The 20,223-nt window shown below is 34.0% G+C and overlaps 1 protein-coding gene across 1 annotated transcript in view; it reads right to left on the reverse strand.

Annotated features, from left to right (window-relative positions):
• LOC309395427 (follistatin-related protein 5-like) overlaps positions 1–20,223 on the reverse strand; it is a 152,817-nt gene that overhangs the window by 66,869 nt on the left and 65,725 nt on the right. Inside the window, exon 3 of the mRNA XM_081959668.1 lies at positions 513–546. Within this exon, the coding sequence (XP_081815794.1) occupies positions 513–546 (34 nt within the window). The remainder of the gene's footprint in view (positions 1–512; positions 547–20,223) is intronic.

A 20,223-nucleotide genomic window follows, 5' to 3' on the forward strand; every position in this document is an offset into this window, starting at 1 on the left:
CTAAACCTGTTTAATCTACTGATTGCTATTTTGCTTGTATATAATGTGTATAATATCTTCATACATGTATAGAATTTAATATCTATGTTTCTTTTCTTTTATTGCACATTTGGAAAACAGATTATGAAATAATGCTACATTATTTCACACAGATATGAAGACATCCAGGCTGAATAGGGTTGGCATAAGAGACATAGCCAAATACTATTTGGAGCAGTTTTTATGCATCTAAGTTATGAATAAAAAGAAAGAATAAACTCAACTTACATATACATACAAAATGCAACATGAAAGAATGTTTAAAATTCCAAAATAAATATTTTTTTAATAATTCCCTAAAAACATTTTTGGTATCTTTACGATTTTATGCATTTCTAAGTCAAACTTACATTATTCGAAGTACTTAAAATATAATGTCATAACTGTAACATTTATCTTTAATTTATACTGATTTGAAAGGACAGAAAACAAACACAAGTATACGCTTTATTCCAGTTAATGATGAACAGTACCTTTATTTCTTGAATGTTCGGTACTCCTTTCCTGCTGAAATTGAAAACAAACAGAAAAGCAATAATTATTTCATTTATACGATTTATAAATAAATAAAGTTGATAAACATGCATTTAAAAATTGTGTTATTAATTTTTCTGAACTCATCAGGATTAGTTCACTTTAACAATATGTAAAAAAACATTTGTACTGACTATTCCCATTAGAGTTGTTTGAATACTTTCTTGGAGTGGGCCATCTTAGTCTGTGGTAGTAAAAATACTACTATGGTAATATTTTTTTCAATTAATAGATGTTTTTAAAAGGTATGAACTTTCATGAGCAACTGATGAAGTTGTCAGCTCTGGAAACCATCTTTTTTGTTGGAGGTTCAGGGCTGCCACATTTAGCGCCTGGGAAAATGGGAGCGGGGATAACAAGGAGTGATAGAGGATTAGCCGTAACAACATTCCTTTCTCTGGGAGTCAAGGGCATTCGGTCTGCACCTGGATGGGAGTGACTGAGAGTTGTCTCAAGTTGGGATGGTGAATTGATTGGACCATGTGATGGATTTGTGGGTGCAGAGAATGGATTTTTGACGTTCTTTTGGGTGGGAAAAACCCGGAACTCTCAAATTCGGGTTTTCCCAGATATGCCAATATGACATCTCTAATAAAATGGAACTTTGGGGAACTTCAAGCCTCGGAATCTTCTTTCGTTGGAGGTTTTATTTGGAATCCTGACAACTGCAATTCACCAAAATGTGGTGGTTTTTTTTTGTAAAAGTGATTTTTTTAAAAAAATAAATGTTCTAAGGCTGAATCGATAAATGAATGAACCTCAAGCATTTTTAAAGCAACTATTCCAAATCACGATTATTGATATATAGTTTTATGTATTTCAATTCTGGTTCGAAATGCTAAAGAACTGGGATATATATACAGTGTGCATTGTTAAGGCCAAGAGAGCCTTTTATTCTTTCTCTTGAATTTCCCATACAGTGATATTTACAACTATTTGAAGAACTCTCCCATCTCAGGCTAAATTCTAAAATGTAATTTATAAAATGAATCTGACAGAAAAGCAAAGATCAGAAGCTGCAGAAAACTTATATCTATGAGTTCAGGATCTGTACACTTAAAACATGCATTTTCAGAAATACCTAATGTAATAATGAAAAACTAAACTATACTCAGAGATAGTGTGTGTGTGTGTGTGTATGTGTGTATATATATATGTGTGTGTGTATGTATGTGTATATATATATATATATATATATATATATATATATATATATATATATATATATATATATATATATATATATATATATATATATATATATATATATATATATATATATATATATATATATAGTGTGTGTGTTGTATTTGTACTGATAAATAAATAAAGGGAGACTAGTATAGATCTATTTTGAGCTAATTAGCTCTCATCAGCTAGCCATACCCTTACTGGGATTTGAACCCGGGCTGTATATATCTTAGGCAGGAGTCTATATATATATATATTTGTAGATTTCCACATGTGTAGGTATGCTGGTCTTGTTGTATTTGGGTCTTTTGCCATGTAAGGAAAAGACCTGAATACAACAAGACCAGCATATATACAGTATCTTCAATTTCTTTCTACTGTACCATTTTGGTAATGAATATCTTACAGTCCTTTTCTCTCATTAAATAGTTGGTTGCATCTAGTATTTACAAAATATATTATATACAAAACAACTCTACCTGGTCACACTTTTGTTTTCTGCCTTGCCAACTATGTATACATAATGAAAACACAGACTATAGATTGGCAGTACCTGTGTGATCTGGGACTTTTGGTCAGCATTCTCTAGGAAAAATATTATATAAGAACTATTGTATCAGCTTGACTAAGATCTCTAAAAACCACACATTGGGTCTATCTGGATCTATTTTTTAAATCTTCCATAATTCATATTATTGAACTTCAAAGGAAACCACTAAAATGAGAAGCAATTTACCATGAATTTTCAGAGTAAACCAATGCAAAATAAGTATTGGAACGACTTCTAAAATGTCACACATAGGCTCAACCTGAAACCTTATTCATAAAATAATAGATCTGCCCAAATGTATAGTATGTGTGTTTAGTTCCATTTATTATGGTCTTTGCCTCCAGTCTAACACTCTCTGTATTTCAACACCTCACAATGGTCACACATATTTATCTCTGGAATGATATGATATTCATAACCATTAATGAATTGTGGTTTGCTATAATATTCAAATCCAGTCACTATTTTCCAGAAAAATTAAATAAACTTGCAAATTGTAAATATAAAGATACTTCATTCCCATGCACCAATAGGATTTTTAATTATTATAAATATTTTGGAAAAATATTTGAAGTACTGGTATATGTATTTATTTAATGAGACTATGCTTTGCTCAACCTCTGTTAATTAGCTATCAGTCTCTGAAGAGTAAAAAGTGGTGATATGAGCAAGATCTTTCTTGATTGCAACACAGGGGATTTTGAAGAATTGCTTTCTGAATCCTTTGTGCTGCAATCAAGAAATATCTTGTTCATATGAACACCCCCTGGAGTTCATTGTCGCTCGTTATTTTAATCTTTAACCTAAACTAATTTGGTCTGTGGTTTACTAAAGGGTCTTATGTACATTTTAAAGTTTCATCAATGACAGAGATCTGATCTTCTATATGAATTATATTTTTCTGGTTTCTGTTAGAGCCCGCAGTAAACATTTGAACCAATATTATCATTCAAAGCCTTCTTTTCATTTAGTATTTCATTGTACTAAATAACATTATTAAATGTTTATCTTATAGATGCATATTTTAAATTTCACTGATGTTAGAACTATGATCCTCTGTAAAAGCTACAGTAAAATCTCACTGGCCTGATTTGTTAGAAGTCGAAAGATGTCATTAACAGAAAATTATTCAGTGATATTTTCATTTAGTATTTTCTTATGAATCTTTTTATTAAAAGCTATCCCTGATCCTTGACAATATATTTCATTTTTTTAAAAAAAACCTAAATGAATGAAAGTTCAACAGAAAAGTTGATTAACTATTCAAAAGACATGCAAAGTACACTGATTAATCTTACATGCCATCTATGTTACCCATGCCCTTATCATAGAGTAAAGCTAAAGTTAACAACTCATTTATTCATTCATTTCCATTTCTCTATGACATGCATCTTATTAGTATCCAAGCAACCATGATAATATTATATCTCATTGAAACATCAACTGACATCATACTGCATTCTTCAAGTTTAATTTCTAGACATATTTTACTTTGATAGACAAACTAATTTTATAAAAATTATGTTATGTTATTGTTATGAGAATTTGTAAGTACATATGTAAGTTACGTGAACCTATGAATTATTCCCTTGGTACACAGCAATTTACGTAAACACATATACTGTCATTCTGTGTAATACTCTGTGCCTTCCACAGAAGCAAATGCTATTGATTTGCCACTGGCATTCAGAATAGTAATACAAAAATCAGTCAGCTTAACATCTGCAACACAGCATATGATTTCAGTTCTGCTTTTTGAAAAGAAGTTGATTATGATGATTGTAAATAAAACTAGCAATTACACTGCTTCCTAGGCTCTTTTTTAGCGCTTTAATGTTATTTTATGTTCCAACTTTGAGCTTATTGCAAAAGAAAGAACTAGATGTTTAAAATAAATCAATAGATATTTTGTACAAAAACTAGTCTGAGGTTTGAGAACATCCGGCTCAGTCTTTTCAACCTCTTATCTGACTTAGTGTTTGTTATTAGGGTTTTTTTTTTCCATAGCAAGCTTACTATAAAGGTTTTGGACTGTTGTTCCATGCATTTGCAATGGCAATAAAGTAACACAAAACACCCCTATAACACATAAATATGTACTCTAGGAATATCTTATGGCAACAAAAATATAAAATGGCATAAAATGTCAGGAATAATTTGCTTACTAGTACATCTTTTCTGACTACAGATGTTATTAAAAGGCACACAAACTTTCAATAAAGTTTGTCAGTTGAGAAAGTTATTACCATATGGATTTTGCTAAATTTTTTTGACATGGCTCTCCTCCAACTATAACAAAAAAATCCTTTTCTAAAAGATTATGCCACCTATTTTTTTCCTACTCATTCGGCAAGGGATAAAATAGGCTGCAAACATGTGTGACATGCAACATACCAGCAATCTAGCTAGCTCTAAATAATGATTTAAAAACACCACAAACTGTCTAACTATACATCAAGCAGTGCTGAAGTTCACACTAGACTAAACCATTTGTTACTTTAACTATTATTTTGTATATATTTTACAGTCCCTAGGAATATACATTGCACAAAGTCATAATGGTTTAGTTTTGGATTATACAAAACAGGCTTACAAATCATGATGTATTTATTTATTTTGTATTTCTGAATACAGTGCTTGCATTTTATTCAAAATCTATGGTAAAACAGTTAATTACTTAGCAAAATTCATGAAGTCGTGGTATATTACATAATGAAACTTTCCACTCTGCACAATGTATGGATACATTTCAATTATGGCTAGGTTATAATTGTTATTACAGCTATGGCATCATTAAAAAATAAATAAAAATCATGGTTAACTCTTCTGGATAAGCTCAGCCAAATCAGGCATAAGTTACTATTTTTAACCCAAAATGTTGGGTTTATAAATAAATCAAAATCAATATTATGCTACGTGAATCAAATCAGTTAGAAATATAAAAAAGACACTACCTTTTCTATCCTAATTTTCCCTTGAATAGTTACACCATGATTTACAATCGAGAATCTTTTCCACTATCTTGAAGTATTTCAGTATAATTTACTTGTGTAGATAGGCATATAAAACACAAATGTAAAATAATCCAATAATGGGGAAAGCTGTTTCTCCTAGATGTCCATCAGACAGACAGACGTACAGTACATGTCTGAAGGGGAGCGGGGAATCCAATCCACAGTTCAGAAACAAGTCATTTACTCATTTTTACTCACAAATGAGTTTGCAAATATCTTGAGTATACAGTTTTAATCTTTGCTTCAAATATTTTTATTTGACACTTATTTTTAATATAAAATATAGAAATGCAAAGAAAAATGAAGATAATAATAAAATAAGGGAGGGAAGGAGGACGTATAAGATAAAGTGTGAAAAGGTTTCTTTTCATATCACGGAGAATCAATATCAGACCAAAAATTGGGAGGTACCATCAAAGTGGCCACTTCCACCGGAAGTCCTCACAGTTTTCATCTTTGAACTTGATACACATATCAAAAGACGTTAGCTGTTTGTAGTTCTATTGATCATTATAAGATCACTATAGTGAGCAGATTATAACTATAAAGAGCAGAAAATAAATCAGGAGATTATTCAATTGGCATCTACCTACTGATCAGCCTTAATCTTTTTTCCTCTCATATAAAAGCTAATAATAATTTACTTTCAATGTGTAATTTACTAAGCAGCTTTTTTCAGTTAGCTGCCCTATATATATATACATACATATACACATACATACATACATACATACATACATTATAAATGTCTAATCAGGGTTGAAAAGTGTGTAGCTTCAGATGTGGCTAAGCTATAATTCCCAGCAGCCCATGAGCAATTATAAGAGACGGAAGGTGGGTGGGGAGGGAGTTAGATTTCATTCTGTCTCTATTTTAATAAAATATGATTTTCCAATCACACTTGATGATACTATTGATCCTAGTGGGTAGTTTGTAGGACAAACAAACAGCCTTTCTCATTTCACACTTTTAATTACTGTAAAGACTCTGATCAACGTTAGGTTAAATTCTCCAAGACTTTCTTCAAGATGTTCTGGTTATTGTCCAAATAAATTTAGGGCAAAAAATAGGAATAATTGCTTTAAGTCATTCTGAGTTTCATGGAAAATTAAACTTGATGTTTTTTCACTTTCATGATATTTCACAAATCAAAAGAGAGGTAAGAAAAACAATCTTTTTTCCCACACTGCTCTTTTTTGCTTTGCTTTTCAAAAAGTTGATGATATAGCATAGAGAAATCTTTCTCTACAGGAATATTCCAAAAACAAAAACAGAAAAAAAACATTGGCTGTATATACATAGAATATATAACAACAGCTAATTTAACCATGTTTTTTGAATAGTTGCTTATTCTGGTTGCATACGATACACTAAGTCATTAACTAACCACATAGGCTATGTTCACATATTACAATAAAATGTAGTTAGGTAGCTTATGGTTCAGTGTATCATACAGATACACACAATATCAAAAGACCAAAGCTGTCAGTGCCACACAATTCTTCCCACAGATGACATTAATTATTTTGTACTATTTCTTCTTTCTACTCCTTCTAACAAAATGTGTTTTCAAACACAGACTCTTTGAAATAATTTTCACAACAATTTCTAGCATTTAAGTTATAATTACTGAGTTTTAATCAATCTAACCACAAACAAATTGCAAGAGTGTCACATTGGATTTTTCCCCCTGAAGAACCTCTTCCTTTTTTAAAAAAAATATCTGCCTGTTGTACAGTTATTAGACACAGACTTTATAACATAAGGAGGTGTAGATCATCTTGCATCATCAGAGTTAATTGATGGTTCAGGGTAGTGTTAATTATATCGGAAATGATTCCCGCAAACCTCCAATCCAGTCTAATATTACAGCTCCTTAATTTCTGCTTAGGTCTAAAGAACATACGTATTCAGATATTTTATACTGGTATATTTTTTGTCCTAGCCACTTTAGTTAAGTCCTACTGAGACTCTAAACCAGTGGAACAATGCAGATGGATTATATTCCATGGCCAATCAAACTCTGTTTAATGAAAGGAAATGTTTAAACTAAGTCTGTCCAATTTAATATAGTAGATTTTCTCAGTCACTCAGCATAGCAAAATTAATTAGGTTTCACACTGTAAGCGAAACAATATTCTAGGAGAAAATTGATGAATTGTCTTATTGTGTTATATTCTATGGATTTAATTTATAAAATAAGATATAAACATTTCTAAAGACATTAAGTGTATTTATTATTTACTTATGGATATTTCTAGCTCCTGTTCATTATATATATAGGGAGGAAAGACGTTACCATGAGGTATGAACCAATGTATTGTAATTTCTTGTAACGCTTTATGATCATAATAATATAATTTATAATATTTAAATCTATAGTTTATTGTACAAAGAATGGAAATTATAAAATAGAGTAATAGAATAACAGAGTTGGAAGGAACCTTGGAAATCTTCTAGTCCAATCTCTTCCTCAGGCAGGAAGTGATTTGTTAATTCAGGCACATGGCATATAATAGTTTTTTGTGTGTGTGTGTGTTTATATGGGGTGTGTGTATGTATATGTGTGTGTGTATATATCTTTGTATATCTATCTATCTATATTATCTATATCTATCAATCTGCTTGTCCCCTTGTCTTCTATCATGCTCAGTCAAACTGCAGAATGTGGGCCTCTTCAAAGAAGATTATTGACCACAATCTAACCTGCCGGTGCAGTACATGTTGATAGATAGACTTTTTCAATATCTTAGTCTAGAAATGAGAGAGCAATAAAGGGTCAAAGTCATAGTCAGGTTACGAATGACTAGAACCTGGGTATACCTTTCTAGCACTATATCACACTAGTTCTCATATGACCATATATCCATGATATATCTATCTTTAAAAAACAAACAAACCAGAAATTGCTATAATTTCCTGAAGCTCAAGAATTAGCACAATTAATTTAAGTGTCTTAAACAGTTTAGAATTCTGTATAACAGTCACATTATTATCAAAGGAATTGCACCATGTTACATCATGTTTGTTTCATCATCTTATGTCAAAACAAAGGAGTAAGAAATAGCAATTCACAGCATATTAAAATTGAAAAAAGGACCTTTTGTTCATCAGTAGGCTGTATTCAATGCCCTATCAGTGAAAAGGGAAAATATTTTCTACAAGCTGTATGATGAAAAAAGATTCTGGATGGCTGACCACACAAATTACTATTTTGGTTTATTCCGAGCTTTGGGTGACTTGCAATATATTTAACACAGCACTAAAAAAATAGAATGAAATTAAATGCATTTTAGTGCTTTAACATGAGTAAAAATACAATTGTTCCCCACTGTATAGAAGTTACAATCCAAAGCACAATTATTTGGAAATAAGTTACATTAAATTTGAGGAAATCACTTCCATGGATTAGGGCCATGCTAGCAGACTTCACATAAAGATGCTTTCTACGTATTTTAGGATGGATTATAAATATTACTTCATTGTGTAACATTCTACAAGAAGAATAGAACAGGCATGGCTTAACTTGCTCTTTTAATATATGCAACTTCTTGGCATAAAAATATTACAATTTCAAGGGATATTTCACAGTGATTAAATGCACATTCTCTTGTAGAAAATGGCTGCTTTGAAGGCTTCTTATATTGTCAATAAATATTTGAACAATACTACCTTGATATATTGTCTCTTAAAATCTAATTTATTCATATCTTTTCTTGAAGAAAAGAATGATAGAATCTACATAATGCTAATAGCATATTAATTAGAACACCATGATATGCACAGAATTTATTAGAATGTTACTAACATAAATAATTGGTTAAAATGAACTTAGTGGGAGAAGATAATACACTTATCTGGTTGATTAATATAATTTTGATAATGAAAACCAGTTGTCAATCATGTGCAATAGTTATAAAGCAAAAAAAAATCATGGAATCTTAAATTTTATTATTTTTAACTAGAATTTATATCACTAACTTTATAACAAAAATGCTCCAAATTTAACACAGTTAAATTAACACAGTTGTGGAGGCAGAAGCCTTCATTAAAAAACATAGTGCCCTCCTAGAGGATGGAAATATAAGTAGTAGTGAAAAAGGCGACAAAACACAAGACATGAGGGAGGGAGGGGCCGTTGCTCCGCCTGAGGACAGGGGGGAGGGAACAATAACGGAAAGACTCAGGTCACAAAAATAAATATATCTGGAATATAATTCTAATTGTTGATATATTAGAAAGTGGCAAAAGAGATGATTGAACACATGGTTGATACAATGTATAATAAGATGCTGTTTCTGCTTATCTTTTATCTTTTTTTTTTCTGTAAAAAGTTGTGAGAATTGGAGAGGTTTCTACCTCTAGCACAATGGAGCTGCCAATATTTTTGGTTTTTTTTTGTATGTCCACCTACCCTTTTCCCCAAAAAACTTTAAAAACCAATAAAATTCTTTTGGAAAAAAAATGCTCTAAATTTTATCCTAGTTCTGAAAGTAATATGTAAGAGATGTCATTGGTTAAGGATATATGATAATTTTTATATAAGTGCATTTCATTTTCTTCATTGGCATTCAAAATACTGCAGTATAAAATTTTTATAGGTCAATACCTAGCTCATCAATACTACTGTCATGTAGCAAATTATAAACACATTACTTACACAATATGTTATAATTAAAAATGAAGCTGAAAGATACATCAGCATAATCTAAGTTTTCTCACCATGGTAAAGACAAATGCAAATGAAATTAATTGAAAGAAGAAGAAGATCCAATCAGATTACATTAAAATCAATTCTCAATGCTAGTGAATTAGTGAAGCAAAGTGCATATTAGATACATGATTAACAATAAACACTTTTTCAACTAATCTTTCAAGCCTCTATTTAGCTCATTTCATATAATACAAATTCTGCATATGGATTATAATAACTATTTTGTTAAATAATTGCATTTTTACTGGATATTCAGAAAATGCACTCACTGGTACATATGTGTATTAACACACACCTTGCAGTGAAAATAAGAATAATTGAGTCTACACAGCTTTTGATATAGAAATATAACTGTTACACAAAGAGCTGGAAAGTAAGTCCAATGCTTGTATATTTATGTGTGTTAATACAGACTTAGAGATCAATAATAGTACTAGTACCAGTAATAACAATAGAGATACTTTTTATTTTTCTATGAAAAAAACAGTTATCTCCACTAATTCATACATCGAAGCATACAAACTCACTCAAAAGCTTGCTGACAAGAAGAATTAAGACAGAATGCCCACCATGCACAACACTTCATTTTGTGTGATGGCTCTACTGTATCATCCACATTTTCCAAAAAAAAAGCTCTACTGTATCGTCTACATTTTCCAAAAAAAAAGCTCTACTCTATCGTCTACATTTTCCAAAAAAAAGCTCTACTGTATCGTCCACATTTTCCAAAAAAAAAAAAAGCTCTACTGTATCGTCCATATTTTCAAAAGAAAGCTCTACTGTATTGTCCATATTTTCAAAAAAAAAGCTCTACTGTATCGTCTACATTTTCCAAAAAAATACAGTACATATCATGTGTAACTAGGGCATGTTGAAGCTTTGGAAACTGTTGTGTTTCCAATAATGTGTCACCTTAATCTCATCCCCAGCCCAGTTTGAAAGTAGTATGTATTTGTCTTTAGTTGTTCAAGTTCTTTCCTTGATGAATTATATACAACATCTAATTACATACAACACCTCTTGATAATACTGTTAATGGCACAGAGGCTGAAATTTGCTAACTCATATTGCTGAGCATTACCTTGCTGGTTGGTGGCACTGCCCTCCATAATCATTTTGGCTTGAGCTGAATGAAAGACCAGATGCTTAGTTTTCACAGGCACAGATGTGAAGACTAGGAAAAGGAGCCTCAGAAGGCTTTCTGAATTAATAAGAAAGCTCCATTGAGTGTGTATAAGATTTCATGTTTCACATGAGAAGGATATTTAGCTCTCTGGACCAGGAAACATTTCACTCCTGAAACCTTTTCTCCATAGAATTTTTTTTTAAAAAACTTGCTCTTGACAACTTATTTGGAAGGCATTGTTCAAAGTTCTAGTGCCAGTAAACAATTTGGAATCAAACAGGCCTGTTGTATTTATTCACTTCCAGGGGCTCTAACTGTTAGTCTGGAATGAGCTATTTGTCTCTTTCAGGAATAATGGTATTCAAAACAACAACATCAAAGACTGCACCATTTCTCCCTTTTCTCTTAAGCAGTGGGTCTACATTTCCAAAATAACTGGGACATTTTTAAAAGTAATTTTCCAAAGATTTTCCCACCACCATTTGGTACTCATTCTTAATCAAGGCTTACAAAGTGTTTTCTCTCTTTCTCTTTTCACACCACAGATTTGAACAATATTTTGAAACAAGGGATTAGTGGTACTAATATGTTATAGTATTCTAGAATATATCTAGTTTAAAACCTTTGAACACACCTGTACAAACAGTTGTGCAAAATCAGTGCAAGTTTAAACAATTGCTAATTCCACCAGTCTAGCCACCTACATTGTCATTGTCTCCTTTCCATTTCCAGCATCACCTTAAGAAGAATGCTTGGATACTTTTCTTCCCAGCTATTGATGTCTGATGAAATGGAAAATAAAAGTAAGAAATTGTCTGTTATTTTCCTTAAATGATTTCACATTAAAAATGTTAGGTAGCAACATTCCTAACCTAATCACTTAAATAAAAGAGCATTGAGGACAGTGGAAAGTATGTTTCTGCTATTTCAAGGACTGCAGGAAAGCACTTTGAAGAAAAGTCCAACATTTTACAAGATCATGTTGATCTTTTCCCCATTCCTCTTGATACTTTTCTTGATACTTTTCTTGATACTTTTCACCTTGTTCACATGACACCTATTGTAACTATTATTCAGTGTTAATCTCATTATTAAAAATATAATCTTCACAAGTATAAATAAGAGAAGAAAGTATGCAAAATTGCTAAGAATCTAGACATCTGTAGAGATACTCCTCAACTTACAAGCACAATTGAGCCCTATCTTGCCACAGTTGTTAAATGAATCATTGCAGTTGTTAAGTTAATAAAACAGTTGTTAAGTGAATCTGGCTTCCCCAATGTCTTTGCTTGTCAGAAGGTAACAAAACGGGTTCACATGACCCAAGGGCATTGCAGCTGTCATAAATATGAGCTTGCCAAGCATCTGAATTTTGATCACATGATCATGGGGATGCTGCAATGGTTGTCAGTGTGAAAAACTGTCATAGTCACTTTTTTCACTGCCATTGTAACTTTGAATGGTCAGTCACTAAGTGAACTGTTGTAAGTTGAAGACTATCTGTATTCTACTCAATTTCCTTCTGAGCCTATGTCAAGAAGAAAGTAGTTGCTAGAAAGAACTCTGTGCCTGGATAATAAAGTCATCATTTTCCACTTTTCTTTTCAGAATGTTTAATGTGTGTGTTTGTGTGTGTGTGTGTGTGTGTGTGTGTGTGTAACAAATAAGTGACGTTTATAAATGCTAAAAATATATCCATAAAATATTAATATGGAATATGGAACTAGTGCAGTCCTTTAACATAGGAAATCTAGCCATATAGGCCAATTATTAACACATCTTCAGTTTTAGTGCAATATTGATATAATGGTATTTATATAATATGTTTAGATTTTTCATATCTTGAAAAACACTTGATATTAAAATATTTTGGTGAGCATAGTCTTTTAGTTAATAAACGTCCTCAGAAAAGAAAAGAAAATCTTACTTTAGCTTGGTGTTAATTGGGTTTATAGGGTAGGAAGATTCTTGCAATGTCCTTGAATAGGATAACCAATGTGGACAGAAAGTAATCCTCTGAATCATGCCTCATTAGCAAGAGTAAGAGCACGTAGACTTATATACCACTTCACCAGGGATGGGTTGCTGTCGGTTTTACTACCGGTTTGCAACCTGTGTGCAATGCGCTTGTGCACTCGCTGTTCGATGTAAATTGTTCTTCGCGTATGCACAGAACAATTTACAGTGAACTGCGCATGTATAGTCACTAAAAACCAAAATGGCCACGTCCCAGCGGCAGTGAGGGAACTGTTTCGGCGGCATGGCAGGCCTGGGTCGCTGCCAGTTCTATGACCCAGGCCTGAATTCCACTATTGGTTCGGCCGAACCAGGCCAAACTGGGAGCAACCCACCTCTGCAGCCCTCTTTAAGCAGTTTACAAAGTCAGCATATTGCCCCCAACAATCTGAGTCCTCATTTTACTGACCCTGGAAGGCCAAGTCAACTTTGAGCTGGTGAGGATTGAACTTGTGGAAGTGAGCTAAATTAGCCTGCCATGATGTATTTCAACCACTGTACCACCACCGCTCAGTTAGATAAATAAAGAACCCTAGCTTATTTTTAACAAGTTGTAAATCCTGGACAGAAAGCAAAAAGCACTAGAGTTGGCAAAAGTTGGAGCCTCACTGTGAATTTTTCAGTTTTTCTTCTTTGTTGTTTAAAAAACTTCTCTCTTAAGTGGTGTAACTTAGCAAGGATGCTGTGGTTTTCATATTCTAATTCTTAAACCAGTCTCAGGTTGTTGAGAATATTCTGAGCTCTGTGATTGGTCACTAGCTTCAATTTGACCTTTATCAAAATAAAGGTCTTCTTCTTTAAAAAAATATAGATAAATTTAATCAAACTATTTTCAACATAGTATATCCATAATTTTAAAAACTCCCTTGTTACCTCCCTTTAATCCCATAATTCAGTATACAGTTGGGTGACTGGATGGAGCTGAATGTTTTTACAGGCTGGATACCCTTCCTGATGCCACAATAATATATACAAAATAATATATACATTAGCATATGTGCATCCAGATAAAGTATATTTTAGTTACTTTTGCCAATGAAGCAAAAATTGATTCTCGTTAGCACTTCATATGTCATGTTAATGCCTTTATAGTCTAGAAAATAATACAATATGTATCCTTGGTCTAGATAACATTTCAATTTAATTCCAAAAAGAAAAAAAAATGCTTTAGAAATGTGGGAGAAGAAGCATACCCTTTTTCAATAAATCTTTAAAGCTGTGGCACCTTTGGCAGGGTTCTGCAATCCAATTTCCATGTTCCCTGGAAAAGATGCCACTTCTTTGAAAAACTGCAGAAAGGTGTTGAATTCATACTCCAAGATATGTTTAGGGAGGAGGAATTCAAAGCATCACATAGCAATCAATGTGAGTTTTATACCAGAGTATATACTTCTGATCAAGTGCTGGGTTCTGGATCCCTTTCCAACCAATACGGTTGGAATGGGCCCAGCGTCATACTTGCGTGTGGTGTGCACATGCATCATACTTGCCTGCGACGCTTCCGCAAGCCTCCACGACGCTCCAGCTGCTCAGCGGAGCTGCCAGCTCACACAGGCGCTGTACGCATCATGCGTGTGCGCCGAAGCGCCTAAGTCTTAAGGAGCTCGGGCGGGCGGTTGGGGCCTCTGGAGCACCATACCGGAACAGTACCTGGTCCTCTGGGCAGGCTCCGGTACGCCTGCACCGAAGCATACCACCTGCAACCCACCACTGTGGCTGATGTAAAAATGACCTTAAGTCTAAAGAACTGAGAACACCTTTGGAAAAAAATTGGTTAAATAAAATTGTGAAGCTGAGTTGAGTTGAGCTATATACCATATGCCTGAAATCCTGACCTGCAACAGCATTACAAATATCTTCCTAAAATTGCATTCAATTTACAACAGAATAAGATTCGTAGACAGAAAAAAAAACACCAACCTTATTCGTATAATGGTTAGCAGGATGCAATGTACCTTAATTTCTATTAGTAAAGAACTGTGTTTTCATTTTATTTTTGGTTGGACATGAAAAGTCAAATAAAGGGATATTGTTTCTTCTGTTCTTAATGGAAACTCTTGCTTATACAACATAACAAACCATAACACAAAAACACCGCATGAGACTTAGAAAATCATTCTTCTGGAAGTGTACTACCTAGGTGACGAGATATAATAAGCTGTTGGCTGCCAGAGTTCCTAGAGGAATTGCATTTACCAGCTGCACTTAGATTCATTTGCTCTGATTAATACCACAATTAAATGCAACTGCCAGCATTTCCTATTTTTATCTTGTTTTTAAACTTTAAAATATAATACCTAAAATATCTAAGATGCTTGATCAATCTCTTGACTTCTGATCATACTTTGCATATAATATATATATATTACTGGGTAAATTTAGTATTATTTTATTTATATTAACCATTACTGGCATAACAGTACAGACATGACTATGTCTGAGACTAAATAGGTTACTTAGTTATCATGTTTCCAAGCATGTTACTCTGGGATAAATTTAAAATACCAGCTTTTGTAAATAGCCTAAATATTGAATAAAGAAATTGCTAGTAAACTTTGTCGCGGTCTGCAAATGCTGCTCAGCATAGATATACTGTCTAATACTGATGTACAGGTAGTTCTTGATTTTCAACTGATTGTTAACAACCATTCAAAGTTATAGATTTCTCAAAAATTACTTAAGACCTATTTTAAAATTTTAAATAGCTGAACACGCACCTTGCAGTTATATGAACACATTTTGGGCGCCCGGAAACCGGTTCATCTTTTTGGCTATTTATAGGATCTTGTAGGCATGATATGTTTTTTGGCATTAACTTCCTGTTTCCAGAAAAAAATGCCCTTTTGGGAAAATGGATTTGTTTAGTGACCATGGCATTTTCTTTATGACCATCACAAAAAATATCAAAAAATTGTGTCTTGTCATGTGATGCCTCGACTTTTGCCTGGGCTCAATTCAAGAACTTCCTATGCACGTTGTGCAATTACATACCGTATTTTTTGCTCCATAAGATGCACTCCCTCCCCCACCCAAAGTGGATGGAAATGTCGTTGAATCCTATGGAGCTAATATTGCAGCTGGGCCATGGGGTTCTTTTACAGTGCTGAACCCACCTCTTTGTCATTATCAGTCTATTCTGTCTCTTTCCCACAGTGTAGGATTCAATAGGCAGAACTGGCAGATGAGAGGACACCTATCTATGGTCCTTTCAGGCTCCGCTGCCTACCCTCACTATACTGCTGTTCTACATTTGATGCTCCATATTCACAGTCCTCTGAATATATTTTTTTCTTGTTTTCCTCCTCTAAACCTTGGTGCGTCTTACGGCCAGGTGCGGCTTAAAGTATGAAAAAAAAATGGTAATTTCTATAGGAAGGAAATCATTTTTAGAAGATGTTTGTGAATATTACTGGCAATACAAAAATGGAAAAGGTAAACAACAGACTCTATGTTAATAAAATTTCACTATGGAAGTAATAGATAGCACTGTACTGGTAGGCTTCAAGGTATGGACCTAATGGCAACTGCCCATTAGGGTCATAAGTCAAAACATTCATCAAATGTTTTCTTTTAAAATAAAATCGGTTTGGTCTTTTTGGAATTGGGTTTAATCTTTTTTTTAACTTTTGTGATGTGTGTTTTTAATGTTGTACGCCGCTCTGAGTCCTTTGGAGAAGGGCGGCATATAAATCCAAATAAACCTTAAACCTTAAACCTTAAAATGAATCAGACTCAATTTTAGGAATTTATAAAATCAAATTCATTCATTGAATCAAATGAGTCGTCAAATGAACAAAAATCTGACTTATTATTTCCTCTGATTCATTAATCGATCGCTGCCATCGTTAATTGAATTGAGAGGCTTTCCTTGCTTTTAAAAAACCCACTTGCTGCTTGTCATTCTCCAGACAGCTGCCCAGACTCTGTGTTTGTGTGTGTGTGTGTGTGTGTGTGTGTGTGTGTGTCAGTGGTGGGATTCAAATAATTTAACAACCGGTTCTCTGCCCTAATGATCATGGGTAGGCATTGGTCAGTGTGTCAGGCCTGTAATTATATTCTTTTTAGGATCTTTGGCCTGCCACACTTTTTAATAATTCTCTATGCTGTTTCATTAGTGTAGTAGTTGGGAGGGGGGAATAGAAAGGAGTAGGATTGTAGAATGGATTGTTGACATTCTTTTGTAGAAGCCAAGGTCATCTTTTGTCTCCGCACCTCAACACCTGGCCGGAAGAAGATGGGTGTACATGCCAGCGTGGAAGAATATGATTGGAACATGTGATGGATTTGTGGGTGTGGGGAGAGATCATGAACTTTCAACTGGTTGAACTTAGAGGACGTAATTTAGAGTTGAAATTTCCATAGCTGTGCTAACATGCCTGCGGAATAAATTGCACCATTAAGGATGTTTTGCCTTGGACAATGATTTATTTCTGCATGGTATTTAGAACCCTAACACAGTGGTCATGTGACCGTGTGGGTGTGGCCAACTGAACATCACTCACGGCGATGGGTACTTCGCCTTAGCTGTTACAATGTAATAAGGGTTAACCGGAGAGGCAGTTTCTGTAAGCAGGGCAATAAAGATTAGGCTAGAAACAACACCAGAATGTTTCCTCCTGCCTTCCTTACAGGATTAGCCCTGTAAAGTGGGCAAAAACAAAATGAGGTTTCTTCCAACAACCGGTTCTCCGAACTGCTTAGAAAGTTACCAACCGGTTCTCCCGAATAGGTGCAAACTGGCTGAATCCCACCACTGGTTTGTGTGTGTGTGTGTGTGTTAGAGAGGTAATTTGCAGAACTCTCCGATTGTAGTTGCTTTTAAAAAAAAAAAAACTTGCCACTAATTAGCTTAAGAGACACCAGCCAGGCATCCAGAGGAAGATGGGGGAAGAATTTATAGAACTCTCGGCTTGCAACAGTAACAAAGATGGAATGAACCTTGAGGTCATCTAGTCTAACCCACTGCTCTCACAAGAGAGTACTTCTGATAAATGCCTACCCAGTCTCTTCTTAAAAGCTTCCACTGATGGAGAAGGAACTTACAACTTCTGCAGGCAATTTAAATTTAAAACCTACACTAATCTCCAAAATAAAAGCAAGGAAACACAATGTTAGAGAATGCTTTGTGTAGATGCTGGCTAGCATTTCTACAAGCAGTTTCAAGTCAAATTCAAACAAACTTTATCATTGCAAAGTGATTGTACTTACAAACACAATCGTTTGCAAGTATAGGACTTAAAAAGCAGAACAGTTCCCAAAAGTGCTTACAAACAAACAGTACAGTACTATAGAGTAACAAAAAAGAATAGTTTAAAATACTTACACAAGCAATTCTAGAACTCCAGTCCTCAAGCACACACAGTACCAAAAAAGGCCATAAACCAACTTGGCAATGGCTGCAAAAATCACCGGATCTTGTTTGACTTTGTGACCAGGAACAAAAACATGCCAGCTTCAGAAAATTGCATGTTGTAACTACAAATGGCACGGCCAAGTCACAGAGTTTTAAAAAGGGTCACCACTACAGCAGTGACTGAATGCAAGTCACATGGCTACAGAGGCCTCTTTGTGACACAGTTTTGAATTTCTAACTTTCTGAATAAATTTGTTCTCGTGAAAATTCACTAAAGGAACGTTCGTACCTGTGGGAATAACCTGTATTCATCCTTTTGGGATCTACGTACTGTAGAATTTATTGATTGATTTCATTGGCTGGATACAGAAGAAATGAATTCACTCGATCATCTGATTCAGGCAACTCCTTTATATAGGTAGTTTCATAAGGAATATCTATCTATCTATCATCTATCTATCTATCTATCTATCTATCTATCTATCTATCTATCTATCTATCTATCTATCATCTATCATCTATCATCTATCCTCAGTTGTTCAGTCCCTGGTCATCTCATGATTAGACTATTGTAAAATGGTTTACATGTAGCTACCCTTGAAGAGTATTTGGAACCTACAGCTGGTAAAGAGTGCAGCATTGCAGGTGGTTTTGAGGGGCTCAAAAATCACTGCTCTATGAGATGCGTTGGTTGCCAGTCTGCTTCCATGTGAAGTCCAGGAGGAGGGCCTTTTGTGCTGTTGCTTCTGCCTTCTGGAACATCTCCCCACCTCACTCCGATGTAAGATTGGCCTCAACTCTCATGTTTTTTTGTAAGGGCTTTTTAGGGTCTTACAAAGTAGCTTTGCAGGCAACTTGGGGTCCCAAAGAGGGACGGTGCAATGGAGGTACTTGATTAGTAACAGTTCCCACCTCCCCCCGCCCTCCCCATGTGTCCTTGATTTTAATGTCTGTTTGTAACATGTTGTGTTTTTAATTGTACATGTAACCGTAAGTCCTCCAGAGTTACCCTATGGTAAGATGGGTGGCCAATCAATTTTATAAATAAAAATAAATAAATATTTCATTCTCTGGATTGCTTAACAACACAGACACCGGGAAACTAAACCTTGCAATGAACTGAAAGTTCTTTATGCATACTCAAGAAAGTGATTCATTGTGATTACTCATGAAATCCTCAAATCATTTAGATGGTTACACAAGGATGTACATTAATTAAGGAATGTTTGCCCACCAGAACCAAATTAAACTTCAGCTGCAACAACTGCTATGGTGTAAACTGGTAATTACTTACAATTCCTAAGCAGAATATATCTAAAAATAAAAAAAATAAAAAATAGATATCTCCTTTTGTATAGCTCTAAGTAGTGTGTGATGTTAACAGAAAGGCTGTTTTTTATGTTCCACCCGTATCGCTGGTTTTAGTAATAGGATTTTACATTAACTGTTTCAATGAAACTTAAATAGATCTACTCTAATATATTTTGCCACACAGAAAATAAGGTTTTGTTCTGGACCACTTATTTATTCTTGCATCTGCTGTACTATTATTAATTTCCTTGGGAATGAGATAAAAGACTTCAAATGGTAAAATAAGTTTAATTGTGACATTTTAGCACAGTTTGCATTATTTTGGCACAAAAGACCGCTACAATTTTGTTATTACGTTTTGACAGGTCTGTGTAA

Source organism: Natrix helvetica, assembly GCF_964273705.1.
Source record: "Natrix helvetica genome assembly, chromosome: 7".
Taxonomy (NCBI): Eukaryota; Metazoa; Chordata; class Lepidosauria; order Squamata; family Natricidae; genus Natrix; species Natrix helvetica.